Here is a 27,800-nt window from a genome sequence, read left to right as displayed (position 1 = left end):
GATCTCGCACGCAAAGCCCTCGGTCCACCCACGGCTAGCGCGGCCCCCTCCGAGCCGGCGCAGTGGAACGGCTTTATCCGCCGACAGCCGGCAGCACCTCCTGACCCCCCGTCATACCACATCCATGGCCACATCCCCAGGGCATACTACGAATGGCGTAGTTATGTCCAATGACGTATCAACGACTGATGATAATGGTCTCCGTGTCGTGATTGCGTCGGCCACTTGCAATCGATGCCGTTCACGGAAGGTCAAGTGCGATCGTACTCAACCTGTCTGCACTGCTTGCGTGCGACTACAACTCCATTGCTCTTATGATAGAAGGTCAATAAGCCCTGTTCCTGAACTCGGGGATCGATCAAACTATACCGAAGCCGGAACAAGGAGAAAAAGAGCTCGCCAGGCGTGCGAAGCCTGCCGGAATGGAAAAGCAAGATGTTCTGGATGGGGTCCTTGTGAAAGATGCGTTTCCAGGAGACTGATTTGCGACCTTCCAGCAAGGGAAGCCGAGCATAGAGGCGACGACGGAGTAATGAGCATACCAACACCGACAACGCTACCGAGTATCCCATCCGGGACAACACCTTGGTGGTCGGAAAAGACAACAGCAAGGCATTATCTTGATATCTACTTCGACTCGGCGAGCAGGACGACGCCCAGTTTTCTCCACAAGCCGAGTATCCTTGTTGAATGGAGTAAGGGCGACCTCGATATCAACCTACTGAAATGCATCGTGGCATTCGGCATGTTTATGAACGACTCTCGGCCGGAAGGGCGCATAACGGCTCGAACTTTGATGCAGGAAGTGCAAGACGACACTCTAAGGAAAATAGGAAGGCAAACGCTCGCACACTTGAAGATTCTAGTGATATTGTTGCGATTTCGTTTCCAAGCTGGCCAATTCCCTGATGCCTGGAGTCTCCTCGCCCTAGCCGCGCGCTCGGCTTTCACAATGCGATTGAACTATGAGCATAGCAATCCCGATCCTCTTGTCCAGGAATCGAATAGGCGACTTGTGTGGGCAATATATCAGTTAGACCGGTTATACTCTGGTGGAATGGAGGACTTAGCCGTCTTCCCTGTGGAGAAAATGCACGTACGCTTGCCGTGCGATGAGCGTAGCTTCGAGATGGGAATTGGGTCGAAGGCTGGTTTTCTCCACGAGACCGGCATGGAACCAAGCGCGAATGTAGACGCACATGCCTTCAAGCTCAGGCTCCTCGCGATCCGAGATCGAATCTTGAGGTCCGACCTTTAAGAGGGCTTTCCTATTTGAAAAGTGTTGGCTAATCAAAGACAGGTATACAAAAAGCGTCCGAAGAAAAGGTGATAGTCCAGCCGATAGTCGGTCCGCAATGGAGGCTCTCCAGGTTGAACTAAACACATTTGAACGGACCCTTCCAGCCGAGCTCAAACTCACTTCACAGAGATTAGTGTTCATGGGTCACTCTCGTGAGGCTGGTCTGTACGTGGGACTTCATACGCTGTGGATGATGTGTCACTGCGACCTCTACCGCTTTTGTGTTCCTGGGATTCGTGAGTCGGTACCCAAGGATGCGCTGGCGCTGACACCACCAAATTTCATTGAATACTGCCAGCATGCATGCTTCGGCATGGCAGTCCGTCTTTGTGGACTGTGGTCCGATTTATATCACCTCGATTCCAGCGAGTACTTTGGCGACGAGCTTATGTCAGTCTCGATTTATCAAGTGGCCCAGATCCTACACCATCTTCCTCATTTAACCCTAGAGGATGGCGAGGATAGCGTGTTGTCACTAAAGAAAAGGCTCATCGAAGCACTGCAGCTTGCTGCGCCGTTGGGACGGGTATACTCCAACGCGATGAACTGTCTAAAAGACTCTGAACGCCTGGTAAATGCACTAGGACGTTCGTCTGTCACTCAATCCTCTCCAGACCCCAGCGTAGCGGCAGCCATTGAAACAGCCGAGCGAGAGCACCTCGCTTCGAAGCACTCTGTGTTACCGCATTTGTACAGGGATCAAAATATCTTTGACAGAGGCAAGGGGCATCCAGAATCAAAGGACCAACGGTCGAATGTGCTTCTGTCCAGCGACGGAAGGGTCAGGTCGTCGAATCCTAACGCAACTTTAAGCCAGTTAGACCATCAAAGGAGGGAATATCAGGAAATGGAACCTGGATTCTCGGACATGTTCCTCTTCGACCCGTTCAATATGCAGCTGAACGGCTATTACGATCCAGAACTCGATTTCCCGTTCATTTAGTTGCTGGTAGAGCGTGGGTGGACCGGTGTTCCTAGAGGACAAATGGTTGGAGAACACATGTGACTCCATGCTCTTTTTCCCTGAACAATTATTTCGTCGTTAGACTACAGGGACAATACCCATGTTATCTGGGTCTCAGTTTGGCATTTGCAGCAACTTCGAACTCGACCTTGTGTCGTCTCAATACATAGGCCAATTTACCAATGAACACAATTCCACGATCAAAGACCACTTCTCAATGCTTCTTCGCAGCCATGTTATACGGATCCCCATAAGCAGAATACCACTTCTTCACGAACTTCGCGCTTGGCCCGGCCCCGATCATTTCCTCCCCACTCTCTAGCTGCCACGACACGTCGCTCATAAACTCCTCAATGCTCAAAGAATTCGGATTGTTATGTTTCTTATTATCGTCCGGGTTTTCTCTCTCGCGGTGCAGATTCGTCTCCACGCTCGGCGGCGCAATCTCAATCACCTTGATCTTATCCCCCAGTCCAGCCCACTCGAGCTGCGTGCGCAAATTCACCGACCAAGAATGCAACCATGCCTTTGTCCCATTATAGACCGGATTGATTACTGAGAACGGGATAAATCCTAGCACAGAGGATACATTGATCACCGCCGCTGATGGCTTCGTCTTGAAATGGTCAAGCAGTGCAAGGGTAAGATGCATCGGACCCCGGATATTGATGTCAATCTCCTGGTCTGCTTTCTGGAGGAACTCTTGAGTCGGAGTCTTGTACACCTCGAGCGGCCGTTGCACGCCCGCATTATTAATCAGACAGTCCAATTCAGGATGCTCTGCTGTTACCCGCGAAATGAATTCGGGGATGTCCGCTGTTTTACCTGTATCTAGAACATAATAATCCGCTGCATTTATTTCTTGGGCTGTCGACTTGAGGTTTGATTCCGTGCGGCCGGCGATAAGGACCTTGACGCCTTTGGAAATCAGGTACGCTGATAATGCTTTGCCTATGCCTCCTCCACCGCCGGTGATGAGGGCGCAAGTAAATGGAAAATTAGAAGTTGACATTCTGGGCATACGGTATTGAGTTGGAAGGAAAATGGAAGATATCGAACCTCTTTTCCAGCAAGGCCCTTTTGTACAGGGCTCGACGTCAGTATTTCATGTGGAATAATAATCCGGACTGGATGATGTCAGACGGTTAAAACAAGCTCTACAGGCCACCTTCAGCAAACCATAATAATATAAGAATTTGCTCTAGGAATCGACTACACTTTTGGTAAGGTTATTGTGTTAATCAGGTGCATACTTCCAGAATCGCAAGTCTGCCGTTTTGTGGTTCATGACTATGGGATGGGGAGTAACGCCGAATAAATATATATGTAATGTGCAAAACCATCGACCAGTATACATAGCGTTTGGAGACTGAAGAATAAGATTGCGACTATTTATCGATATTCAAATTATACAAGTTTCTGTTATCCAAAAATTATGCCCATAGCTGACACCTCCACATCGCAAACTCCGCTATTTCCGTACCCCCGCACTACAAATGCCCGCAACAAAGTCTCAGCTCTTCAACCCACCGTTCCAACCACGATCATCCAGCGTACGTCAACATGGCCGCCGTCTTACAGAATCAAAAGACCGCTCTCATCACTGGCGCAGCGTCTGGCATTGGGTTCGCAGTAGCCAAGCTTTGTCGCAGCCGGGGCATGCACCTTGCGCTTCTCGACGTTGATGCCGTCAATCTCCCGAAAGCCAGGGATGTGTTGGCATCAGTAGACGAGTCTCTCAAAACGGAATCATACACTATTGACGTCGGAGACAAATCACAATGGGATAGTGTTGCCGCTAAAGTACAATCAACTTTCCCAACAATCGATCTCGTCCTGTTGAATGCAGCAAGAGGAACGAAGCCCAAGGATTCAAACCCTTGGGTTAATAACACAGATTATTGGCGACAGGTGAGACAAAACCAACACAACATCTCGGAAGGGGCCCTGCCATGACACTTTTAATATATACCCAGGCATATTAACCGCATATTTGTTTTACTAACATGCGATTTACCCGACCATCTAGATCTTCGACACAAACGTCTTCGGGCCGATAAACGGCATCAGTGCACTCCTACCGCTCCTAAAGAAAGATACAACACCGAAATCCATCGTCATCACTGGCTCAAAGCAGGGTATCACAAATCCTCCAGGAGGCGGCAACCCGGCCTACAACTCGACCAAGGGCGCGATCAAGATCCTGACTGAACATCTTGCGCATGACCTCCGGTCCGACGCCGCGACGGCACACATCTCGGCTCATCTTCTTGTGCCTGGATGGACATGGACCGGTTTGATGGGCAACGTCGGCCCTACAGATGAGGGCCAAGTGAAGAAGATGAAGGGATCCTGGGCGCCGAGTCAGGTGGCTGAGGAGCTGGAAAGGGGTTTGCAGAACGGATCGTTCTACATTATCTGTCCAGATGACGACGTTGATCAGGCGCTGGATAAGGCTCGGATGCAGTGGGGGTGTGACGATATTCTTGAGGACCGACCGGCATTGTCGCGGTGGGAGAAAGAGTGGAAGAGCAAGGCAGAAAAAGCAATTCAGGAGGATGCTGCGACGCGAAGGAGCGAGTAAGGGTGTCGACTGTTTGCTTGAAAATACGCCCGGGCGCTCACTCTTAGGGCTTCGGTTTGCTGCGGCTAGTCGATGGGAGAGTTACATCCAGTTGGGGTAGATGAACTACCTAAGAAGGCAGTAGCTAGTTCTAATCTTCTAGCGGGTTGACGAAATATGATACAAAAAAGCAGTCCAGTTATGAGATTCGCCCAAGGCTTTCATATGCCAGCTCTATCAAAACCTCTCTGGTTACCGAAGTTAAGCGAGAACCTTTACCTGAATTGTTCCGAAGGCCGTCTTGGGTCACTTCGAAGTAAATTTAATAACGATGGGATCTCGAACTAAATAAAAAGTCTATTACATAGCTTTTGTCATTGGGCAGGCACTATCAGCTCAATGATACTCAAAATCACGCCTAGACCACGTCGGGCGCCGTAGACCATCGCCAAGCAGAGGGGGATCAAAAGATCTGCAGAGCCAGAAGGATCACTCTCTTTCTCCAACCCCCGACTTCAAGCCTTCACCTGCTTTCCATCATCACCAGACCAGCTCTTCATCTGCTCATCAATTTTCCGAGATCATCCATCACTCGAGGATCGAGACCCGGTTTTCCCGGATCGCTGCCCCTAGAATCTAGATCTTACCTTGTACTCACGACGTACAATCTTGCGCCATCCCCAGCCGAATGAGACCAGTACCCCTCTTCATATAAAGTGCCCCTCCATTGTTTATTGCAATATTGACGCCAAGCTTTAAGCCTCGCCGGAGTTCCCCGTGGTGGATACAAGGTTGCAGTTCAAGAGATCGATATCACTTGGCTTTGAAGCCCAGGAAGGCCAGCACCATCCCCCCTCAGGCTCTTGGTCAATGTGATTGGTCTCTTCTCCTCCTCGCTGGATATCGCTATATGTCGGTTGCTCTTGGTGTGCAAAAGACGGGCGCTATCCCGACCCCTGCTCATCGGCCACACGACCAGCCACGATTCGTCTCCCACTGCTTCTCTGAGAACCGGCCCTACCGTCAGTCCAAGTCAGCGATAAGAGCCATGCTGTAACTTTGAGAGGAGCGATGGCTCTGCCACCTGTTTGATAACGTTTATTTTCCTTTCCCTACCCAAGGGTATCAGAAGATGTTTTCCAGGCACATGCGAAACTTGTGTCGTACCAGAGCCCTCATTCAGTCACAGCGACTCAGGAGGACTCATCACAAGCATTCAAACCATGTACAGTCCCGCCCCGTCGCCAATGACACGCGAATCGCACTGTTATGGTCTGCTGCTTTAGCTTTGGCGCTAGCAAAGTGATCAGCACCATGTTTCCTGGGGCTACAACTCTACGACGAGAAAAGCTCCGGTCGTATCATCTGTTCTAGAAGGATCCCGGCAACCCGTTGTGGCCTAGGGTCCAAGACTACCCCTGACGGACAAAAGTGTGGGCGTCAGCGCATCGCGCGCGAATGTGCCAAGTATTTGTAGAGTCACACTGGAGCTTCAGGACGAATCATGGGCTCTTCCCGCTCATTCAGGGCTCCTTCGCACGACACTAGCTCTGGCTGCAGAACGCCTGTGTGCTACCTTCCTGATGGGGATTCAGGGAAGGACAGGCAAAACCAGGGGTGGACCGCCAAAAACGCATGTGAGGGAACATACTATCAACAGTTTGGTCGATTCCACCATGATAGCCATACGCGGCTCGACCTTGCCAGGTGACCATCTAGCTTTAGAAGCGTCCCGGAGACAAAGTGGATTCTGGGGTGATCATCGTGCTCATTTGCGTGCTAACACTCACACTGGTATCCATGATACTGATAACGATGTCTCCGATGGGGCACAGTAGCGCAGTCGTCTGGAGATGCAATGTTACCCTGTGAGTTTCGACTGTTCTTGAATCCTTGTCCATTCGCGATGGAGGGAATTAATGACGCAGGCATACTAGATATATTGGAGTGCTCGCAAAAGGTATAAGAAGAGACCGTGTGCCCGTCGCTCCTTCCCTGACAAGCAGCAAAGCAAACCCTCTCTCTTCCTAAACGATCTCTTCCAGTCTCCGTTTCTTGGAATTCCTTCAGGATTTCCATCATGTATTCAGTCAAGCGCACCATCCTCCTGCTCGGAGCTCTTCTTCCTGCGGTCTTTGGTGCTCCTATCCTTGAATCTCGCCGGCCCACTGAAAAGGTCCCCGGGAAGTACATCGTGACGTTCAAATCTGGCCTGCAGGCCGAGCAGATCGACGCTCACACAACCTGGGCCTCGAATGTCCACAAGCGCAACCTAGAGCGCCGTGATTTGGCTGACCGCGATCTGTACCCGGGTATTGAGAAGAACTTCAAGATCCATAAGTTTGCGGCGTACGCCGGTTCCTTTGATGATGCCACCATCGAAGAGATTCGAAACAGCAAAGATGTTTGTGCCCGTCTTGAATCCCCAGTTGTGCTATAATTGTTGACGACCCCCCAGGTGGCTTACGTGGAGGAGGACCAAGTCTGGTACATTGATGCCGTAACCACCCAGAGCGATGCTCCCTGGGGTCTTGGAGCTATCTCTCACCAAGGAGATGCGAGCACCGACTATATTTACGACACAAGCGCGGGAGCCGACACTTACGCATATGTGGTGGACACGGGTATCAACGTTGATCACTCGGAATTCGACGGACGCGCCAGTCTTGCCTACAACGCTGCTGGTGGCCAGCACGTTGACAGCGTCGGCCACGGTACCCATGTTGCCGGCACTATCGGTGGCAAAACCTACGGTGTTTCCAAGAAGGCCAATCTTCTCTCTGTCAAGGTCTTCCAGGGCGAATCTAGCAGCACCTCCATTATCCTCGATGGCTACAACTGGGCTGCTAACGACATTGTAAGCAAGGGCCGCACCGGCAAGTCGGCAATCAATCTGAGTTTGGGTAAGTATTCGCTACTGCCTTTCCGAAAGAGTAAACATTGCTGACTGGACATTGTAGGCGGTGGATACTCTTATGCTTTCAACAATGCAGTCGAAAGCGCATTTGATGAGGGGGTTCTCTCTGTTGTAGCAGCCGGCAACGAAAACGTGAGTCTGTTCGATATTATCTGCCCAAAAGCCGATGTCTAACAAGCATGCAACCTCAGGTTGATGCATCGAACACCAGTCCCGCTTCTGCACCTAACGCTCTTACTGTTGCGGCTAGCACAGAAAGAAATGCTCGCGCCTCGTTCTCCAACTATGGTAGTGTGGTCGACATCTTTGCCCCCGGTGAAGACATCCTCTCGGCCTGGATTGGCGGAACCACTGCCACTAACACCATTTCTGGCACATCTATGGCCACTCCCCATATTGTTGGTTTGTCCCTCTACTTGATCGCTCTTGAGGGGCTCTCCACTCCCGCCGATGTGACTTCCCGAATCAAGGAGCTGGCTACCCAGGACGTTCTCTCAAACGTGTCTGGCAGCCCCAACGCGCTTGCCTACAACGGCGCTGAATAAACAGCTCGGGCCTGAGTATAAATAAGTCCCCTGGTCCTGGTGAAATCAAAGGGAGATATCAAGATATAAACGCAACGCAGAATAGCATGAGTCTTGACGGCTTAATAAGTCGTTACGAATGCACATATTTTTATGGTCTTTGCATAGTTCTTGTTACGTAGATTCTGCCGACGATCAACGGAAATCCTGAAAAAGTAAATATGATCTTCGTCCATTCCTCAGTCCTGGGTATTCTCGGGCCCGTCGGTTTAACATGACGTCCTTGACTGTCCTTTCCTCACCTGGTGCCCTTGAAGAATGCTACTGAAGCTACGCACTAGCTGGGTCCGTGACAACAAGCCTCCATCCTTGGAAGCAGCGCCCACTCGACAATCTCTCTTCAACCACCCTGGTCACTGCGTTTCTCCTCTTCCCCAAATGGACCCTTTGCGTCTCATTCGGAGAGTTATGGTGATGTTATGGTCCGTGATACCAGTCATTTCAAAACAGACTTCTAACCGTCCACGGCAACGTTTCCTAGGTCACTGTTACCCTCTTGTATAGCAGGGGAACTTCTTCCAGTCATCTTCTTTCCAGTTATCAAACTCCCTGCATTGACTGGCAAGAAGCATTCGTGGGTCCTGTGGGCCAGTTCTGCCAATGTCCCGCTGGGTTTCATCAACTGGAATGCAAGAACCCAAAAGGGCCCATCCAGAATTCTCACCGGAAGCCAATGCCATTGATTGACGGACTGGGCTTTACACAAAGGCTTCGGGTGCTACACACAATCAGCAGGTGCATCACATCGCATCCCTTGCGTTCATTCATTATTCGATCATTTTTCTTGCTATCCTCCTGCAGCCCCTTGTCTTGCCGATGCTAGCTTTGCTAGAGTACTTTTAGGAACTACGCATTGAGAACCGGCTGTGGAGACAATGAGTACCTATACACTTCCTCCCCCCTACATTTGATTTGAGGCCACGGCCGCCTATAAAGCAACGTGGCCCGCCTCCGAAGTCCAACCACCGCGGGAGAATATAGCTGTATGAAATGTCTAATCCAGAGACCGACAAGGATGTCCTACGACAGACTCTAGCCCAGCACGGGCTCAGAGTTGCTGCCGACGGATATCACATCCAATGGGCGGTTGGAAATCCGAGACACCCTCGCAACTGGCCCATATCTCGAAAGATTTACGATATCTCGCTCTTAATCTTCCTCGAGTTCTTCACGTACGTCTTTGCTTTGGCCTTTATTTGATTTGACGGTGGTTCAATAAGCTAACACGTCTGTTATGCATGTGCAGTACGGCTGTCAGCACTGCTGGTGTATGTCATTGCCCCTTGTTTGTTGCTTCTGCCAATCCCCGTCAGACTTGCTGACCACATCAGTCAACTGCTGCTAATTATGCCGCGGGGGAGTTCGATCTATCCGAGGGGTTGTCTATATTTCTCTTCGTGTCACTGTACGTTCAGCCTATCTTGATCCCAGCGATGCGGTTGACGAGAGGTCTATATGCTAAATTAGCTCTGCAGATATTTGCTGGGTCAGGCCATTGGTGGCATCGTTCTGCCACCATACTCAGAATGTTTTGGACGAAAGAAACTGTATATAATTAGCTCGGCAACGTACGGTATTGCCTGCATTATAGTTGCTGCCGTCCCGTCAATCAAAGGCGTTGTTTTCGGTCGAGTCCTCAGTGGGTTCCTCTCCGCAATCCCCAGCACCATAGTCGTTGGTAGCATCGAGGATATGTTCAATTCTCGAGACCGCGTTTGGATGATATGGATTTGGGCTTTGGTGGCCAATCTGGGCCTCGTCGTCGGGCCCATAATGGGTACCTTCACTACTGCTGATCTCAATTGGTATGTCAGGCCAGTGCCAAAATCCCTCTGATAGTTTCTCTTCTCGCCCGCCCACGGTTCTTGTATCCTTGAGCTAACTCGAGATCTCCAGGAGGTGGCTCTTCTACATTGCGGCCATTGTTACTGGAATAGTGTCCCTGCTATTGTTGGGGATTCAGGAATCCCGGCCCTCCCTTTTACTAGAACGAGAAGTGGCAAAAGTTCGGAAAATAGCCAACTTTGACTACCTTGCGAGTCTGAATCCAGATAGCGCACCTAACTTTCGGGCATTCGTGCGCGTAGCATTAGGCCGCCCAATTCGACTCTTCTTCACGGAGCTCATTGTCTTCACTGTCTCGGTCATGAGTGCTATAGCAACTGCCCTTGTCTACCTCTTCACCCAAGCACTACCCCCAATATACGAAAGCCTCGGCTTCACCTCAAAACAGGCATGTCTTCCATTCGTCGCCATCGGCGTCGGGCTAAGTTTGGGGCTGCTGACGCGATATTTGGACATGCACATCATCGAGCGGCGCCGAAAACACGGCCATGTTCTCCTACCGGAGCACAAGCTCGCTGGTTTCTGGATAGGGTCCGGCGTCCTCGCTGCGGCCCTTTGGGTTTTTGCCTGGACAATACCTCCGATCGTCCAGAACGTACACTGGATAATATCTGTGCTAGCTCTGGTACTTATCGGGTACGCTTTGAATGAGATCGATTATGTGCTGGGTGGATATCTCGCAGACAGCTATCTCAGCTATGCTGCTAGCGGACTGGCAGCCCTTAGCCTCATCCGGGCACTCCTTTCAGCCATTCTGCCTCTCATATCGAGCCCTATGTTCAGTCAACTTGGAGCCAATGTAGCTGCCTCAGTGTTGGCAACGGTGGCCACGTTGTTCTGCTTGGTACCCCCGTTGTTTTCATGTTTTGGGGAAACAATCCGTGCGCGGAGCAAGTTCGCCAAATACAGCTTGGACATGTACCATGAGCATAGCGTCGACGAAGACGGATATTAAATTCCAACTACCCGATTGGGCGGACTTCTGATGGAGAGGACTTTTTTTTTTCTTTCTTTCTTTCTTTCTTTTTTTTTTTGTTTTTTTAATCCTTTTTCTGTATGATCTTCCAACAGCGCCGTTGTTTTGGGTTATTTGGAGTTAGTGCGTTGTATGTCGTACAGAAGCTGCAGGCGACCTGGCAACATGACGGTCTTTCACTCTTTTTTTTTTTTCTCTCGATAAATGACTTCCAAAGACATAGACACAAAAAGACAGTCTATACCACGAGCTATTCCCGTGTTGAGCCAGCATTGTCGATCCTGAACAAGGTGTGGTGGAGCAGGACCCTTTCCTTAATAAGCGCCAAGTCATGCCGCTTCAACCCCCACTTAAGCTTCACCTTAAAAGCAGCGTCCAGTCTTTCAAGGAGCTTACAATCCAAGCTACTGGAACGCCGGACAAAGCCAGAGCTCGCGATTAATCTTCTTGCAATGGACGATTTGGGACTACGCCCCTCGGACCCTCTTCGTCCTTTACAACCGTTGCTTTCCTCGGTCGCCGAAAACGCGTCGAACCTGGCAGCGGCCGTGAAGCAGCAGCACAATGACGAAGACGATCAACACCATCTCGATGTCGATGTAGACGCTCGATCTCTACAGCCTTTGCAGTCTGCAGTGGCTGAATTCGACCACTATGGCCTCCATCAGCACCAGCACCAACCAGACGCGCAATCGCTTCGCCAGGAAGAACCTTACAGTACATTAATTGTGAGTAAAGGGATTTCGCATACGCTCACACCTGTTTAGCTATACAATTATTTGTGGATATAGCTTACGAAGAGCAACCCAGGCACCGGATGAGACTTCCTTCCGCACCGAACAGTCCCGAACGAGTAATCCGAACGAGTCTATCTTCACCTCCAAGGGGAACGGATATCTACGAGATGTCGCATCCGTAATCGACCCGCCCGATCTGGAAGCTTGGCGCGAACGCCTATTCCATATAGATGATATGATTGTCATGAGCGAAGAAGAGTATGGCTTGCTATCCCAATTGCGCGATTCTAAACCTCTAAGCGGGCTACGTTGAGGTCACAGTGACTACGAGTTGACGCCCGTTTTCAACTAGATTCCGAACCTACTTTCCGCACGTTGACAACATCTACTCGCACCGCTCCACACAACAATACAAGCGCAAGCCCCTCGTCTCCCACTACTGGGACTGCCGCCTAAAGGGTCGGGCCCCGGGCACCCCGAAATCCGACGACCCAAACAAGAAGAAGCGCAAGCGCACAGCCCGGCAGCGAGACCTCTGCGACGTCAAGATCAAAATCACCGAGTATTTCCCCGGATACGCGGCCGGCGCAATGTTCGGCCCCGAATCAGAACAGCAACAACCCTCCCTATCCTTCTCGCCGGGCGTCAATGGTGTGGATACGTCGCTTTCGTCGGCCGAGTCATCATTGCCAGGGGTGAATGCGCTGCTTCAGTTCCCGTCTGGCTCTGTCGCTGCGACGAGAGAGAATCAGCCTTTCGGGGTACTCACACCGAATCCGCCACTGCCGGAGGGCCACCCCGGTGCAAATGGGCAACGGTTCTTCACGATTCAGCGCGTGAATGGGAATGGGGCGAATGGGAAGAACGATGGGGTTAGTGGTGGGCACCGGCATACACTGGAGGAAAGCGATCGAGTAAAAAAGAACAGTGTCCAGCGGTATATTCTGAAGGAGGCGAGGGAGAGGAAAAAATCATTAGCCCCTGTAAGTTGATCTCTATTGTTTCTATTAGTGTGCATCCGGTGGAGAGAGCTTGCGGACTCTAATGTTTTCCTTCCTATGGGTTACGTCACGCAATGACTGAACACTTCCTTCCCCGCTTTTTGCTGAGCTTCATCTCGCTCTCAACTCTTTATTTCTTGCACTTCGTCGTTTCTCATAATTGGGTCTATCTCATCTTTTATTCTAATAGAGCGCGAAAGACTAGGACAATGTCCGCCCCAAAAAGTTATCACACCAAAGCTACCGGCTTAGCCGCTGAAACGGTAGCAAACCACTCAAAGGAATCCGATCTGAAGTTGTACGGAAGCTGCTTTTGGTGGGTTCCAGACCGTACATTGAATTTATAAAACAGCCCTTGACTAATTTCTTTTGTTCTTAGCCCATTTGTACAGCGCGTTTGGATAGCCTTGGAGCTGAAGGGTATTCCTTATCAATATATCGAAATCGATCCGTATCAAAAACCGCAATCTTTGCTCGAGGTGAATCCAAGGGGGCTAGTTCCAGCTTTGCGACATGGCGATTGGGGCTCATATGAAAGCTCTGTCTTGCTTGAATATGTAATTGCCTTCTTCCCCTTGTCTTGTCAAACCAAACTAACACTAGCGGGTAGCTCGAGGATTTGAACTTCGATCCTCCTCTCCTTCCTCCTGGCGACGCGAAGTCGAGAGCTCACTGTCGGCTGTGGACAGATTTCGTAAGTATCTCGACTACGCGAGTTCAGATCAGCGTGTCTCTAACATGGCGCAGGTTAACCGTCATATCGTACCCAGTTTCTACCGTGTCCTCCAAGAGCAGGATCCGCAGAAGCAGATTCACAATGCGCAAGAACTCCACGACTCGTTCAATACGTTGATTAATGCTGCGGACCCCGAAGGACCGTTCTTTCTCGGCCCGAATATCTCATTTGTGGACATTCAAATTGCCCCCTGGGTAATTCGGCTGAACCGCGTTTTGAAGCCGTACCGTGGCTGGCCTGACCCCGAGCCAGGCAGCCGGTGGGGCGCTTGGGTGGACGCCATCGAAGCCAATGAAGCGATCAAGGCGACGACGAGCATGCCTGACCTATATCTTGATAGCTATGAGCGCTATGCCGGTAGGTGTCTCTTATCATGCTGGTTGATCAGAGCTGACGCTCGACCAGAGAACCGTCCCAACACCTCCCAGCTTGCGAATGCGATCAATTCTGGAAGAGGCTTGCCATGAGCCCCAGATCATGTATCCATAGTACTACCCCCTGTCCGTTCAATGTAGACGAAGCTGCAAATAATACCACTCAGCGACGGGGGTAAGGATTGAGACTGAAATCAATGCGCACCGTGTATATCACAATGCTTTGCGCGTAGTTTAGCTTGCTTTCGCTCCTCGGTTTGCTTTGAATCCGCCCCTTCCACTACTGTCCGGACCCCGAGGGTTGCGGACTGGTTGTCGAGGGGACTGCGGCTGGTCAATCTGGCTCCTTTCACCGCTCTGTTGCCAATCTCTTCGGCCATAAGACGAGTTGGGTCTAGATGATGGGGAACCCGGGTCGTAGAGTTGCTTCGGCTTCCCTGACGCGGCAGACTGGTCTCTCGCTCGATTGTTATTGTTGTCTCTCCCATTTCCCCGGGCCCTTCCCTTCCCTCGGCTTTCGGCTTTCGGAGGGGTTGCGCTTCGAGGAGAAGACGCCCCGGAGGTTGGTGCAGATGGTGTACCAAAGAGTCTCTCGCGCACTTCTTCATATTTACGTTGTTTCTCCTCTCGGTTCTTCAAGGCCATCGCCTGGCGCTCCTCGGGTGTCGGCTCCGGGGGCTTTTCCTCGTCCGAGTCGTCGGCATTCAGATCCAAGCGTCCAATACCTGCAGCGGTGGCCCCTGCAGCCGAAGAGGATTGTCGCGTAGCAATCTGCGGGTTGCGACTAAGGACGGTAACAGTCGGTTTGAACTCTTCTTTTAGCGGGACATCGGAAGAGGCTTCGTAGAAGTGAAATGTTTGCGGGGATTCACTGTTTTTTTAAAAGAAAAAGAGATTGTTAGATTGAGAATAGCATCGCATCGCCTAGGTGTAAACGTACGCTTCTGCCCACAGTTTTTTATTAAATTCCATCTGCTGGGCCCGGCGTTGCGCCTTGGTCACCTTGGAGGACACTTTCTTTTCGGGCTGGGGCGGGGTGGGTACGGCGTCCAGTTTCTGAGGGGAAAACCACGCAGGTTAGACGGATGCACAGATCGCAAGGAAAACGTGAAGGAAGACTGGTAGCAGGGCGGGTAAAACCAACATCAGCTTGCGACTCCCAATCATCTTCCCAAGCATCGCCCATTGACTGTTTTGCGCTCATCGCGAAGTGTAAAAAAAAAAAAGAACTCGGAGTCGGTGGGCAGAAAAATCGTCTGACGGTATGTATAAACGAGTGTGATGGTGGAAAAGAGGCAACAAAAATGGAAAAACAGGGTGATCTATAGGCTAAAAATGAGGACTCCAAAGTCCGGACGCTCTTCAATAATCACAAGTTGTAGTGAGTGGTGTCTCTGAGCAGAGAAGCAGGAGTAAGGAGAGTGCGAACTGTGAGACGCTGAATTTGGCGGAGAATCTGAGGCTGCTTAGTTAAGGCCATTGGACATCCTCCAACAGTACCTGTGAACATCCCCGTCATCTCCATCTTCACCAACAGCTCGAATCCGCACGCCTTGACGTCGATTTAGACTACACACTGTCTTTTATTCATACTCTCACTTCTGGTACTCAATAGTCATCATGGCCACAGGTTTGCACCCCGATTGCATACATAACCTCCCGCCGATCGTCCCCCGCATTTGACACCACCTCATACCCAACAATCCACAATAAAGCCGGTAGTCCAAGACTCACCCAGCTAACATGGCCTACAGACCCAGACGGTGACTCACAAATGGCGTCCTCGCCTGAATCAAACCGCTCTCTCTCCGACGTCGAAGCCGGCTCCCGCACGCCGACGCATAACACCCAAATCACCAATGCGCAGTTTGCAGGCGCCTCAGAACTCTCTCCGCCAGGCTCCCAAACCCAAGCTACCGGCGGCATGGTGAACGATTTTCCTGGCGCTGGTGGAGGATCGGCAGACTCAACACAGCAGCCGGGAGCGTCGTGGATGAATAGACGGGCGGAGGAGGAGTATCAGAGAGCGATGGAATATGTGATTGATCTAGATTTCAATCTCGGTTAGCTCCCCTCGATGCCTTGCTTCTTGTTCCATGCTAATGACGTGGTGCAGATGAGTTTGGAGACCCGTTTGATGAAAGCGATATGAACGAGAAGTTGGTTTAGACTTCGGTGCATCGTCTGGCGTTTGGTGTTCTACTCTGTCGTGTCTCTGCTTCGAGATACGCACCGTGGTCGATACCGGATTGTTTATGAGATACGACCATTTGCTGGCATTCTAGCTTTTGATAAATCAATTGAATAGATGAGCAGTCCTTCCTTTATCGTAGCTTGTTCATAGTCGCTGAGGTGAGTCCAGCTCAGTTGTGGCTGCCTGATGACAAGGACCAAGGCAAGGCACCACAGCACGAGGCATGTGAATTAATTCTACCCCAGAATCAATCAAATAAGCTCTCGGAAGCCAGCCAATAAATTTCCAGCTTGCTTTTGTCCTCTTCAAGCGGCAGATCAGAGGCTCTTCACAACGTTCTCACTAGTGTTGGCACGGCAACCAGCCCGTCTCCACGCCCGTCAAACAACATCCAAACTCCAAATATTCATTTCGACTCTTCAACGCGCCACCGCACTTTGCGAGCCCGCCATTTCACCCTTCTTACGCTGTATTTTGCTCCCTCTATCATATAAGAATCTTTATCTCTTATCGGGACCTCATCTTTTCCTGGATCACGGATCCCTCCGTCCTCCCGCCATCACGCAACGAGCATTCCGCGCGTCGACAACATGGAGTCGGCCAATTTCCTCCCCCCACAATCGCAATCATGGTGAGTGTCGACTCTCTTCTCTATTTGTTCGTCCAGCATTCTCGCGGGATCATCAGGGACAGATGATGGGAAACTGTCACCATCCGGCGTCAGGGGCCACGGGAGAAGCACCCCTTTTCCTGCTGGTCATGCCAAACAAATCCTCCGAACGTGACCGTCCAAAATGTGACGTGCTTCACAAATTTTCGAGTCAACACATCTCCATGAGGTCATCGCTAATAAGGTCGCAACTTCTGCAGTCACCTCGACGAAGGCCAGATCCATTTTACGCCAGTTAAATCTACCAACGTTCCCCGTATATGGGATCGCAAACCTTCGACCTCGTTCCTGACACGCTCCAAGCCGCGTAAGGTGTGGAAGCGCTTTCGTTCATCTTTCAACAGCATGAAGGCGTTGCAGCAGTTGATCACTCCCGACGCTGGCCGTCTGATGGAGAGCGATCTCCTGCTCGAGATCAACACTGGGCGAAACACTGAAAATTGTCGCGGTGTCAAGCGACAATGCCTTGCCACTCGAAAATCATCTGTGGAAGATGAAGACAGCGAAGCATCCAATGCGCGAGGCAGGTCTTTTCTTGAGACCAAATGGGAGTCGGAGGTCTCACGGAAACGACGTATGCACCCAACTACTGGAATTTGTTGTGTTTACCGCGTATTGCGACAGTTCCACTGACTACCGCATTAGGCAAGCTTCCTGCAACTACGAATAACTTGGGCGAACATATGATTGTGGATAGGGCGCAAACTGTGGAGGATGGTGAAATGACCGAAATCGGGGACGCTCCGGGTGGGACCACGTCAAACACCGATAGTGCTGTGCAGGAACCTGAGGAAACCGGCGAATCCCCGACGCTTACCCCGGACCGCTCTGATATCGGGGCAGCCTATCCCGACGCGCTACCTGGTGAGCCTGGTCGCCTACCAAACCACGAACGTGGGGTTGTTGTGAACATAAAATCCCTCAACGCCAGCGACCAAGAGGAAGTTCGTGCCCTTATCTCTGAAGATGCTGCAGACGGCGCGGCCTCGACCGACGATGCACCAGGTGTAGATACGGCAGCCGATAAACAGCTGGCATCGGATGTAGCTACGATTGCTTCAAGCGCGGAGAACCAGGATAACATGGCAGTTCCGGTAGAGCTGACGGCCGAGCAAGAATCTACTCTTGTTCGATCGGCCCTACGCAGCTCTCTAGACGGCGATGACACCGCTTTGCTGAACAGTTTCCTATCTAAAGCCAAAGCGAAACGCGAAGCCAAAGCGGCCGCAGAAGCCGAGGCAGCGACAACTATTGCCTCCGATCCAGAAGAGAAAGAGGAGGAGCAGGAGCAGGAGCAGGAGCAAGAACAAGAACAAAAGCAAGAACCAGAGTCACCCCAGCCGCAACAGCAAGTTTTCGTTGAAATTCCAACCCCGGAGCGCCGTGTGTTGGAAGCTCTTGATGCCAACGCAACCTCGCCGTCGCCCAAGAAGTCGCCGTCCAAATCGACTAGAAGAGACGGAAGTACAGACGAGAATGGCTCTGCTAGTCCAGTTGCTCGTCGAAGCACGCGAGTCAGGTCGCTCCAGCGAGCAGCCGCCCCAAACAGTTTCCGGCCCACGCTTTCGCTCCGTCGCGCAAAGGGAAATGAATTCGTCTTCCTTCAGCGGACGGAAGCGCAGGAGCTGGCGTTGATGACTCGCCGCAACACAAAACAGAACAAGGGCGACTCGGTGCTACCGAAATACACACTCCAGATCTTGGCTCGAGAAACCGCAGACTCCAACCCTAATAGCTCCGACGACAATAGCCATAAAAAGAGCAGCAAACCCAAGAAAGCCGTGTCCTGGAACGACAACCGCCTCGTGGAGTTCGAGGGCGAGTTGAGTGACGACGAACTGGCGACAGCGGCGACCACGACGGCAAAGCCCGCACAGAAAAAAAGGGCAGCCAGTAGCCGCAGTTCTCAGTCGCAGACGTCGCTCAAGACTGGTGGTGAAAAGGATGCAGCTGCAGCCACTACTGCATCTCCTAGTGCAGTGCCTCGGGGCCGGCGTGTGCGGCGGTTGGGACCACCCAAACCGCTCGCCTCCACCACGATTGACTCGCACGACGCAGCGTCATCGCCGCTCTCACCCACCACTGGAAGCCCCATTGCGAAGCGAAAGAAGCTAACGCCCAAGTCGCCGAAAACGTCTGAGACCAGGACGCCGTCGAAGGTTCCGACTCCTGTCGGGAGCAATACCAGTAACAACGAGGTACCCTCGTTGCTGAGTGGAGGTCGTTCGGTGAAAACGAATCTGCTCAAAGTCAACGCGGGTTCGACACCGATGCCGAGACGAGTTCGCCGAGCTTAGCCTAATTTTTTATTTGAAATATCTCTCTACTTGTCTTTGCGTGGACCGCACGACATTGTTCTTGTTTGTGTACATAAGGGGAGCAGAAGGTTTCATTGGATGGCGCCCGGCTGGAGGATCTCGGAGTTTCATTGGATCGTGTCTTTGCTTTTTTTTCTTTTTTATTCCATATGATACCAATCGCTGGGTTATCGACTTTATTCACTCTCTAATCGAGATCCGAGGATCATTTGGTTTTCTTTCGTAGTACATATTCCGTATAATCTGGGTCCATCAAACACGCACGCGAGCACCCGAGAGCGCACGGATCTCCCACCCTGAGGAATTACATCTGTCTACCACTCTACCTGGATAATCCTGGCCATGGTGTAATTCACCATCCTGGCTGGCTATACAAGAGCACCTAAGATCTGCAGGGACGGCCAAACCAAAGGCAGCGCTCGCCCGCTCAGACACCCAGGATGGTTTCAAAAACGTGGTTATTTACTAGTAAGTTTGGATTCTGCTTGTTTTCTCTTTGTTTCTTTTTTTCTACCCTTATAGCCCAGGAGATAGGAGTTTAAATCTAATAACCTCCCAGCCTTCCTTGCTAGCCCGCGGAAATGGCACTGAACTAACGTCTTGCACCATCTGGGCTCCAACGAAACCAACCCGACTTAGGAATGCATACGTATTCTTTTACTTGATTCGAGATGTAGGCCTTTTAAACTAAATGGCAGTCTGCACCCACCTAATCAAAGTGAGAACTTGGCCGTTCGCTCACAGTACTGACAGAGAGGCCGCGGGGTAGAGTGTAGACTACTACTACTACCGAGGAATAGGAATGCGATAAACAAAAACCCCGCAAAAGCCACACTCAAATGCTGGTGCCATTGTTCTCTGCATCGTTAATCCCGGCTGTGGCTTGAGGCTAACGGGTCGCTAACAATGGAGGGCGTTCTGCCTATTTCTCACCCTGGCGATGATCGGCCCTGGACGCTCGTGGAGGAGGCGGGGGTGAGACTGAGTGTGCGAGCAGGCTGTCGGCGTCGCACAGCAGAAATCTTGTATTTGGAAAATTGGGAAACGGGAAACGGGAAGCAGGTAAATAATCTCTGGTCATAGATCGATGTAGTATGTTGTCGTCAGTTCGTCGTCCGTGCATTTGCCCATCCGCATCCCCATCCCGAAGGCAGCTGCAGTCAGTGCTCAGTGTTTTTTTTTTACACTTTACACTTTACACTTTACACCATCCTCCTGGCCAGCATTGGCTCGGTAGACTTTACCCAACGCGAGCGCCCATGCCGCTAACTTAAAAGCCAGATGCACAATGATATCAGAATCTCGGGTAGGATGTTGAAGTTGCGAGCAGTGGGTTATCTATGCATGGGTTTCCAGATTCTGCGCCGGTGTAGAAGAGTATGGAGTATCTACATTCTACAGCCCCATATCCAAGTACATCATCTGCATGCATGAAAACATTATTATTGCATTTGCAACATACGTGACGTGCTGATTATTATTTCATCTGCGGTTGCAGCCGCAGAGGGCCACGACGATCCTTTTCCATGATCGACGAGTTCCTAATAGTACGTATGTAGTACGGAGTAGTAGGAGTAGTACGTACTATATTCCACGGTGATATGGAGCCAATTCGACAGGGAAGTTCGGGGCCGACGAGGTCGAAAGGGAAGGTTTGCCTGCTATTGGAATAGAAGGACGAGAGGTAATTGAACCAGATATTCCTTGTCATGGGCTTTTGCCGAGGGTGCGTTCTTGACTTCTTGTGGTTAACCGACTGTTGACAGTTGGAGTAAGGACGAGGCGTTCCTGGTTAATCTAAATCCTGCCAGGCATAACTTAATCCAAGACCTGGACAGTGCATGCTGCACTCAAGCAGCGGCTTCATCTCGATACAGTGCTTCACTACTGGTCCTCCTTCCCATGTGCATGTCGTCCGTCAAACCAAGACAACCATCCATTCCGCAGCACTCGCTCGACTTACTCCATCAGTCCATAGTCCATAGTCCATACAATTCCAATTACATCTAACAAGAAATGTCTCCACCCACGTCCAATACAACGGAGTAGTCTACACCGTACCTGAACCATCCAACTCCCGTTCGCTATACGTAGTATATCCCTCACCCGATGCACTACACTGGATACATGTTCCAACCCAAAGTCGCCCCCACCATCCTGATACAGCGGCTGGCGGCACAATCCTCAGCCACGCAGCCAACAGCGTCAACAACACCATTGGATGAAAAGACCGGCCCGGCGGCCACCTACGGAGGACGTATCATAGACTTCATAGTACGATCTAGGGCTGTTCGCATACCCCACCAGCAGCCCAGTACAGTCCCAAAGCGGACTAGCCTATTCTCTATTCGCCCACCGGTGCATCGTGGTTCCGTGTTTTTCCGAGCACCGCTGAAGATTCAACGAGGGCGGCCGGCGGGATGACGTCATGGTATGCGCGGGCCCCTCCCCAGGCTCCTCCTTGGGCCCCTGGGCGATGAGAGAGAGTCGGAGGAGGCTGGAGGACTGTCCTCCGTAACGGATAACGGTTGACATGAGAGTATCCACGGGCTGGTGCGAGCGAGCAAGGTGATTAGCTCGTTTGGCTTTGTTCCTGGTGTGAGGTCGTATTCAGAATTTCGAGATGGGTTTGGGTGGTGACCAATTATTCGTTTGGTTTTGGTGATTGCGGCTTGGGTTCTTTTTTTTCCCCCTATTCCTCTTTCCCCTTTTATTCTTTTTTTACGGTTTTGTCGACTGCAACGGTGCTACCTTCCCTTACTGCGAAGTTGCCAACGGACTAGTATTTCATGTTACGGGGTTACAAGAGACAAGTTGCTTGTAAATGAGATACGCAATTTGATTCTAACTGTAATTTCGTTCTATCCCAAGCTTTCTTTACTTCGTGTTCCTGGCGTCGTCCGGCTCACATGCTCTCCTGCTCCTCTTTTGATGCTCGGGCTGTGCCGAGGACGGACAAAGACAATGCAGGGGCAGGGGAACCGTGAGCTATGACCTGCATAACAAACGAGGCGCTACCAAAGTATACATACCATCCGTCCAAACATATATAGATCAAGAAACATCAACCCTCTAAGCAGAGAGGTTCTTGGCAGTCTCCTCAGGCCACACATCGTAGCCGAAGGTGTCCTTCATGTTGACGAAGCGGAAGTGACGGCCCTCAGCGACCTTGTTGACAGCGGCGTAGTCGGCATCGGAGAGCTCGATGCTCTTGAAGTTGGACTCGATGCGCGAGGGGTTGGAGCTCTTGGGGAGCACAACGTAGCCGCGGCGAAGACCCCAGGCAATCAGGACCTGGGCGAGGGTGTTGCCGCCCTTCTTCGCGATGTCGTTCAGGGTGGCGTTCTCGCTGACGCGCTCGCCGGTGGTGGGGACCTGGTTCTGGGATCCCAGAGGAGAGTAGGCCTCGGGCATGATGTCGTTCTTGAAGCAGTACTGCACCAGCTCCTCGTTGGGCAGGAAGGGGTGGATTTCAATCTGGTTGAGGTGAGGCTTGACCTTGGCGTACTTGAGGAGCTTCTCCAGGCCTTCAATGGTCCAGTTGGAGACACCGATAGCCCGGGCCTTCTTGTCTTCGTACAACTTCTCCATGGCCTCCCATGTGGGCTTGGGGTCTTCGGTCAAGTCCTTCAGAATAACGTACTACACGCTCGTTAGCATCATATGACGTTTTGTTGTTGCGGGGCAGAGATTTGGTGGTTGGTTGGGGGGAGGTACCTTTCCATCGGCGCCGATCTTGGGCTTCTCCTGGCCGTCTTTTTCAGCAGCAATGGGCCAGTGGACGAGGAAGAGGTCGACGTAGTCGGTCTTGAGCTTCTTCAGAGAGTCCTCGATCGACCAGCGGACGTCTTCAGGACGGTGCAGGTGGTTCCAGACCTTGGTGCAGATGAAGATGTCGGAGCGCTTGACGGAGGGGTTCGCCTTGAGGAAGTCGTGGAGAGCATCACCAACCTCGCCCTCATTGAGGTAGTACCAGGCACAGTCCAGGTGTCTGTATCCGACCTCAAGGGCCTTGGTGACAGCGCGGTAGGTCTCGCCCTCAGCACCCTCGCTGGCGAAGGTACCAAACCCCACTCCGGGGATGGTGACACCGTTGCTGAGCTGGAAGGTCTTTCCGTTCGACATTGTGAAGTGAATTTGAGTGTAGCTGGAAGCGCAATGAAGCAATTGAGGATAGGGAGAAGTGGAGAGGGGAAGAAAAGAGGGAGGAAGGAAGAAATGAAGTCGCAGTCGAGCAGTTGGAGGGCGATGACGAAGGGCGAAGGACCTGGTGGGGTTTGACGGATGTGGGCAGACTACCTTGAGACCGGACGGAGGGGTTGCCAGCTGCCGCGGGGTTCTGGTGGTAATTCTGGATTCTGCTGCCACTATCCGGATGCAGTGAACTCAGCTTCCAAGTCGGGAGTGCAGCAATTAATTCATTTATCTGCACAATGCCCAGGCCTGTCCTGTGTACATCGTCTGTTTGTAGCTGTCAGCCAGACAAAGAGCACGGCAGCGGCCGGCTACAGCTCAGACAACCAGTGCCCCGCCATGATCTATACATGAGGCCATCGCCGGCAGCTTTTGTAACGGTAATTCAATGACATCACAGGCGGCCGCTGCTGGATCGTCATGGCCCCATCGATCTGTGGCTGGCCCACGGGTGGAATTCTTCTCGGGCCAATGGACATCTGCACTTTTCTCCGCTGCTTCCGGTCCTCTCCAATCACATCGCCTGCTGCATCCATGCGGGCCCAGAGGATCATTTCTGGAGTTCGTCGCGAAACAGTGCTGTATTTTTTAAAAGGAACTGAAAGGCAGACTGAGAATTTCACGCTGCGATATGATAAGAGCTGGTGCATCCAAGAAAACAAAGGAGACAGATAAAGATACGAACGAGCTCAAAACTAACAAACGGAGGTGTTGGGATGCCAATGCACTGTAACCTGGAGATATGCTCTGACTGCCTTATCGGGGCATTCTAAGGTAATCTTCAAAAAAAGAACAGAAAGGGCAGCAAAGTCAAAATGTCCAAGTAATATCAGCGTAAATTACCTATCCACTGGAACCGGCTTCCCTCCAGCCTGTGGATAAGCAGCTAATGATGATGGCGAGAATCCCTTGGAATGATATGATGATACAAGGCCCTTTGGGTGGAGCCGCCGCGAATAATTACTGCACGCAGGGAAAAAAGACACCATTCGAGGTGCCATCCATACCATTCGCCCGCCACTGCGACTGACGCCGCCGTATATTTATTAACCACAGCCTCCCTCTGTTCGTCGTTTCTTATCGCGCCAACTTTTTCTTTATATATACTCCCGTCCCCCCTCTCTTTACTTCCGCATTCTCTCTCTTCTCTATCCCATCTCCTTGGAGCAGCACTATTTCCGTCTCTGCTTCCTCTCTCCACCTCCTACAGCTCTATCAATAGCTTCTCCCTTCACAATGCCTCGCTTCGACGATTCTGATCTGGGCGTGGACCCCAATTCCACTGTCCCTCCCGCCCGCGGCACTGCTCCCGACACTCGCTCCCCCAGAGACCGGGGCAGCATGGCTGGCTCGCTGCCAATTCCCAACGACGCTGGAAACACCGTTGAGGTCCCTGCTACCAGAAGCTCTATTAGTGATGCCGCTGCTTTCATGCACAACCTGAGCCTGTCCCCCTCCACCCGGGACCGCCGCGGCTCTCGCAACTCCTTTGGCACTTCTCTCCCCATTCCCCGCTCTCCCCGTGTCTCCCGCCTCTCCTCCGCCGTCACTGCTGATGCCGCTGGCGTTTCCCGCGACATCCTGGCCTCTCAGGTCCAGGACATGTCCAAGGAGAAGGTTGCCGCTGCGAAGAACATGGCGTTCGCCTTTGACATTGATGGTGTCTTGGCTCACGGTAACGAGGCCATCCCAGAGGCCAAGGAGGCTCTCCGCATGCTCAATGGCGACAACGAGCTCGGCATCAAGATTCCCTACATCCTCTTGACCAACGGTGGTGGTAAGACCGAGGCTGCCCGTTGCGCACAGCTCTCTGAGGTTCTCGAATCTCCCATTTCCACCGACCAGTTCATCCAGTCCCACACTCCCATGCAGGCCTTGTCTGAATACTACGACACTGTCCTCGTTTGCGGTGGTGAGGGCCAGAAGATCCGTGAGGTCGCTGAGAACTACGGCTTCAAGAATGTTGTCCACCCCAAGGATATCCTCGCTTGGGACCCTACCGTCTCCCCCTGGGCCGTCTTCACCGAGCAGGACCGTGCTGAGGCCAAGCCCCGCGATTTCTCCAAGATCAAGTTCGACGCTGTCCTTGTCTTCGCCGATTCTCGCGACTACCAGACCGACTTCCAGCTGATCATCGATCTGCTGCTCGCCGACGACGGCAAGATGCTGACTCGTTCCGAGGACCCCGTCGCCAACCGCATCCCTATCTACTTCTCCCAGGGTGACTTGGTCTTCCCTACCGACCACAAGGGTCCCACCCGTCTCACCCAGGGTGCCTTCCGTATCTCCGTTGAGGCCCAGTACAAGGCTCTGACCGGCCAGGAGCTTGAGCGTGTTGTCTACGGAAAGCCCGAAAAGGCCACCTACACCTACGCCGATGAGGTCCTCCGCTCCTGGATGGAACAAATCCACAACCAAAACCACCTCCCCGAGAACATCTACATGGTCGGTGACAACCCCGCCTCAGACATCTGCGGTGGAAACATGCACGGCTGGAACACCTGCCTTGTCCGCACCGGTGTCTTCCAGGGCCGTGACAACGACGAGAACAACCCCGCCAACTTCGGTGTCTTCCCCAATGTTCTTGAAGCTGTCAAGGCCGCCGTCCGCAAGGAGCTCGGCCAGGAGTTCAAGATGAAGTGGAACCCCAAGGTTAACCCCGTCCTCCACGGCGACACCTCTTCCTCTGCCGTTGAATAAACGAACAAAACTTGGGATGACGGAAGGGAAGGGAAAAAAAAATCAATTGGCGTTTGGTCCTTACAATCATATCATGTCATACCTTGGTGGTTCTCTACGTTAGACGGACAAGCATACAGTGCTTTTTTTTTGTGTTCTTGGGTTCCCTTTCCCTTTTCTTTTTCTTTTCCTCTTTTCAGGCTGGGCTACTGATACCAATGATATCCCCCAATGCGCACGGGCTGCATGGCACCCCGGCCAAGGCGGACTCTCCACGTTTTTGACTTTTGTTTTTCTTTCCGTTTTGTGATGTGGTGATGACGATACAAAGAATTGGACACTATTCTTTCTTACTTCCTCTCCCTGCTACTTAACTGCGGATTCCATTCCTCCATCAATCATGTCCTTACAACGAAACGACGCAAACGATCCCATATAGACTTCTTTGACTTTTTTTTTTTTATCTAGACTGCAATCAAAAACCCAAAATCAACCAGGATTTCAAAAAAAAAAACAAAACAAAAAAACAAAAAACTCAAACCCCACTACCGGTAAACCTGTAGAGTAAGTAAAATAAAGTCATGACGCCATCTTGATGCCGACACATGGGTCCGCGTCCGGTTTCTCGCTTCCATCCCACGGAATCCACCCCTCGGCTGCCGGGCATGGAAACCCAAGCTAGTTACCTAAACCAGAGCAACTGGAGTGAAGGCATGTATTATGTACTACGGTGGACACTGGACAGTGTACAGGCGGGGAGCCAATCAAACTAGAATGAACCAGTAAACTAACAATGATACGGTCCTACCGACCGGCAAAGGGTAACGCGGAAGCCTTAGCCCATTATTGTATTCGGGGCCCCCGGGGGGTTACGGTACGGGCTTACGGCACTCCGACTCGTGGCTTTTTCTCGGGAAGTATGTTTTCAAACTCTGCAGAGTTTCGGCGCACGCCGGTGACGTCCACGTTCTTTAACTTCGGTCCCTCAACTGAGTTGGCTTGTTACAGGATGGTGTCCATGCTTGGTACTGTTGTGGAAGGAGCGACGGATTATAGGAATTTCTACCTGTTCACTAGAACTCTTCAGAAACAACCATCAGGAACGAAGGCACTATCATTACCGGAGGTGCTCCGTTATCGAGATCGCATCAAGAAACCGTTTTATGGAGTGTTTATGAATGCTTTCTTTTCTATCCTCCAAAAGTATCTGAAGGTGGTACTGGGGTTTACGTGCGTGGTTTTGGGCCCGTATAAGTTGTTACTATACTTAAGAGGCGAGAGAAGTGTTTGGATCTGAAGAGCTATGGAGCTAGACACTGCTTCTCATCAGATCGATACGCTGCGTAATTTCGTATCCGGAGAATGATCTGGGCCGACAGCCCTACCGGTAGCTGGCCTCTGGCGTGTGTAGCCGAAGTAGGACAGAGAATATATACACAATTCCTCGATGGTCTAACGGTTATGATTTCCGCTTGTCATTCCCGATGAGAACAAGCGCGGGAGACCTGGGTTCGACTCCCAGTCGGGGAGACCTTTTTTTTTTTTTATTTTCTTTTTTTATATCTGTGATACATTGAGTGAGCTCGGCGGTCAGACCACGACCAATTTATTTCGATCTTAGAATATATAATCAAAATTTACGAAAATTTCTAACAAATTCCTCGATGGTCTAACGGTTATGATTTCCGCTTGTCACTCTTAGCGAGAACAAGCGCGGGAGACCTGGGTTCGACTCCCAGTCGGGGAGA

General features: G+C 51.5%; 12 protein-coding genes and 2 non-coding genes across 14 annotated transcripts; 11 read left to right on the top strand and 3 right to left on the bottom strand.

Annotated features, from left to right (window-relative positions):
- Window positions 1-45: 45 nt before the first annotated feature.
- Window positions 46-2,361, top strand: ASPSYDRAFT_880818 (Zn(II)2Cys6 transcription factor). The gene is made up of 2 exons (XM_040851961.1): window positions 46-1,245; window positions 1,301-2,361. The coding sequence occupies exons 1-2, from the start codon at window positions 125-127 to the stop codon at window positions 2,241-2,243; spliced, it is 2,064 nt and encodes a 687-aa protein (XP_040703363.1). The 5' UTR covers window positions 46-124; the 3' UTR covers window positions 2,244-2,361.
- A 117-nt stretch (window positions 2,362-2,478) lies between these two features.
- ASPSYDRAFT_149767 (uncharacterized protein) lies at window positions 2,479-3,276 on the bottom strand (the record flags this gene model as incomplete). Its single annotated transcript, XM_040841943.1, has 1 exon — window positions 2,479-3,276. The coding sequence occupies one exon, from the start codon at window positions 3,274-3,276 to the stop codon at window positions 2,479-2,481; it is 798 nt and encodes a 265-aa protein (XP_040703362.1).
- Window positions 3,277-3,801: 525 nt separating this feature from the next.
- On the top strand, window positions 3,802-5,067 carry ASPSYDRAFT_43938 (SDR family NAD(P)-dependent oxidoreductase). Its single transcript, XM_040846757.1, has 2 exons — window positions 3,802-4,175; window positions 4,294-5,067. Exons 1-2 carry the CDS (start codon window positions 3,828-3,830, stop codon window positions 4,846-4,848), a joined length of 903 nt encoding a protein of 300 aa, XP_040703361.1. The 5' UTR covers window positions 3,802-3,827; the 3' UTR covers window positions 4,849-5,067.
- Window positions 5,068-6,907: 1,840 nt separating this feature from the next.
- ASPSYDRAFT_88469 (S8 family peptidase) lies at window positions 6,908-8,289 on the top strand (the record flags this gene model as incomplete). Its single annotated transcript, XM_040852009.1, has 4 exons — window positions 6,908-7,231; window positions 7,286-7,730; window positions 7,788-7,876; window positions 7,936-8,289. The coding sequence occupies 4 exons, from the start codon at window positions 6,908-6,910 to the stop codon at window positions 8,287-8,289; spliced, it is 1,212 nt and encodes a 403-aa protein (XP_040703360.1).
- Window positions 8,290-9,318: 1,029 nt separating this feature from the next.
- Window positions 9,319-11,198, top strand: ASPSYDRAFT_1174469 (putative MFS multidrug transporter; the record flags this gene model as incomplete). The annotated part of the gene is made up of 3 exons (XM_040840290.1): window positions 9,319-9,500; window positions 9,804-10,133; window positions 10,225-11,198. The coding sequence occupies 3 exons, from the start codon at window positions 9,319-9,321 to the stop codon at window positions 11,126-11,128; spliced, it is 1,416 nt and encodes a 471-aa protein (XP_040703359.1). The 3' UTR covers window positions 11,129-11,198.
- Window positions 11,199-11,601: 403 nt separating this feature from the next.
- On the top strand, window positions 11,602-14,090 carry ASPSYDRAFT_150286 (glutathione S-transferase family protein; the record flags this gene model as incomplete). The annotated part of the gene is made up of 7 exons (XM_040841984.1): window positions 11,602-11,877; window positions 11,960-12,144; window positions 12,239-12,873; window positions 13,080-13,203; window positions 13,267-13,444; window positions 13,498-13,581; window positions 13,635-14,090. The coding sequence occupies 7 exons, from the start codon at window positions 11,602-11,604 to the stop codon at window positions 14,088-14,090; spliced, it is 1,938 nt and encodes a 645-aa protein (XP_040703358.1).
- Window positions 14,091-14,231: 141 nt separating this feature from the next.
- On the bottom strand, window positions 14,232-15,201 carry ASPSYDRAFT_149996 (uncharacterized protein; the record flags this gene model as incomplete). The annotated part of the gene is made up of 3 exons (XM_040841966.1): window positions 14,232-14,868; window positions 14,938-15,053; window positions 15,142-15,201. 3 exons carry the CDS (start codon window positions 15,199-15,201, stop codon window positions 14,232-14,234), a joined length of 813 nt encoding a protein of 270 aa, XP_040703357.1.
- A 570-nt stretch (window positions 15,202-15,771) lies between these two features.
- ASPSYDRAFT_57130 (uncharacterized protein) lies at window positions 15,772-16,166 on the top strand (the record flags this gene model as incomplete). Its single annotated transcript, XM_040849324.1, has 2 exons — window positions 15,772-16,060; window positions 16,114-16,166. 2 exons carry the CDS (start codon window positions 15,772-15,774, stop codon window positions 16,164-16,166), a joined length of 342 nt encoding a protein of 113 aa, XP_040703356.1.
- Window positions 16,167-17,206: 1,040 nt separating this feature from the next.
- ASPSYDRAFT_149194 (uncharacterized protein) lies at window positions 17,207-19,158 on the top strand (the record flags this gene model as incomplete). Its single annotated transcript, XM_040841881.1, has 2 exons — window positions 17,207-17,435; window positions 17,507-19,158. 2 exons carry the CDS (start codon window positions 17,207-17,209, stop codon window positions 19,156-19,158), a joined length of 1,881 nt encoding a protein of 626 aa, XP_040703355.1.
- A 3,093-nt stretch (window positions 19,159-22,251) lies between these two features.
- Window positions 22,252-23,304, bottom strand: gldB (putative glycerol dehydrogenase (GldB); the record flags this gene model as incomplete). The annotated part of the gene is made up of 2 exons (XM_040844778.1): window positions 22,252-22,821; window positions 22,897-23,304. The coding sequence occupies 2 exons, from the start codon at window positions 23,302-23,304 to the stop codon at window positions 22,252-22,254; spliced, it is 978 nt and encodes a 325-aa protein (XP_040703354.1).
- A 1,305-nt stretch (window positions 23,305-24,609) lies between these two features.
- ASPSYDRAFT_149106 (phosphatidyl synthase) lies at window positions 24,610-26,073 on the top strand (the record flags this gene model as incomplete). Its single annotated transcript, XM_040841865.1, has 1 exon — window positions 24,610-26,073. One exon carries the CDS (start codon window positions 24,610-24,612, stop codon window positions 26,071-26,073), a length of 1,464 nt encoding a protein of 487 aa, XP_040703353.1.
- Window positions 26,074-26,459: 386 nt separating this feature from the next.
- Window positions 26,460-27,413, top strand: ASPSYDRAFT_880098 (uncharacterized protein). Its single transcript, XM_040851941.1, has one exon. It carries the CDS (start codon window positions 26,846-26,848, stop codon window positions 27,347-27,349), a length of 504 nt encoding a protein of 167 aa, XP_040703352.1. The 5' UTR covers window positions 26,460-26,845; the 3' UTR covers window positions 27,350-27,413.
- An 80-nt stretch (window positions 27,414-27,493) lies between these two features.
- ASPSYDRAFT_t82 lies at window positions 27,494-27,582 on the top strand. The gene has a single exon. It is a non-coding gene; the product is annotated as a tRNA-Asp (tRNA).
- Window positions 27,583-27,710: 128 nt separating this feature from the next.
- ASPSYDRAFT_t83 lies at window positions 27,711-27,799 on the top strand. The gene has a single exon. It is a non-coding gene; the product is annotated as a tRNA-Asp (tRNA).
- The last annotated feature ends 1 nt before the right edge of the window (window position 27,800 follows it).

The sequence above is a fragment of the Aspergillus sydowii genome (genome assembly GCF_001890705.1).
Source record: "Aspergillus sydowii CBS 593.65 unplaced genomic scaffold ASPSYscaffold_4, whole genome shotgun sequence".
Classification (NCBI taxonomy): Eukaryota; Fungi; Ascomycota; class Eurotiomycetes; order Eurotiales; family Aspergillaceae; genus Aspergillus; species Aspergillus sydowii.
Note: the sequence above shows the minus strand (reverse complement) of the source record. Positions and strands in the feature narration are given on the sequence as shown.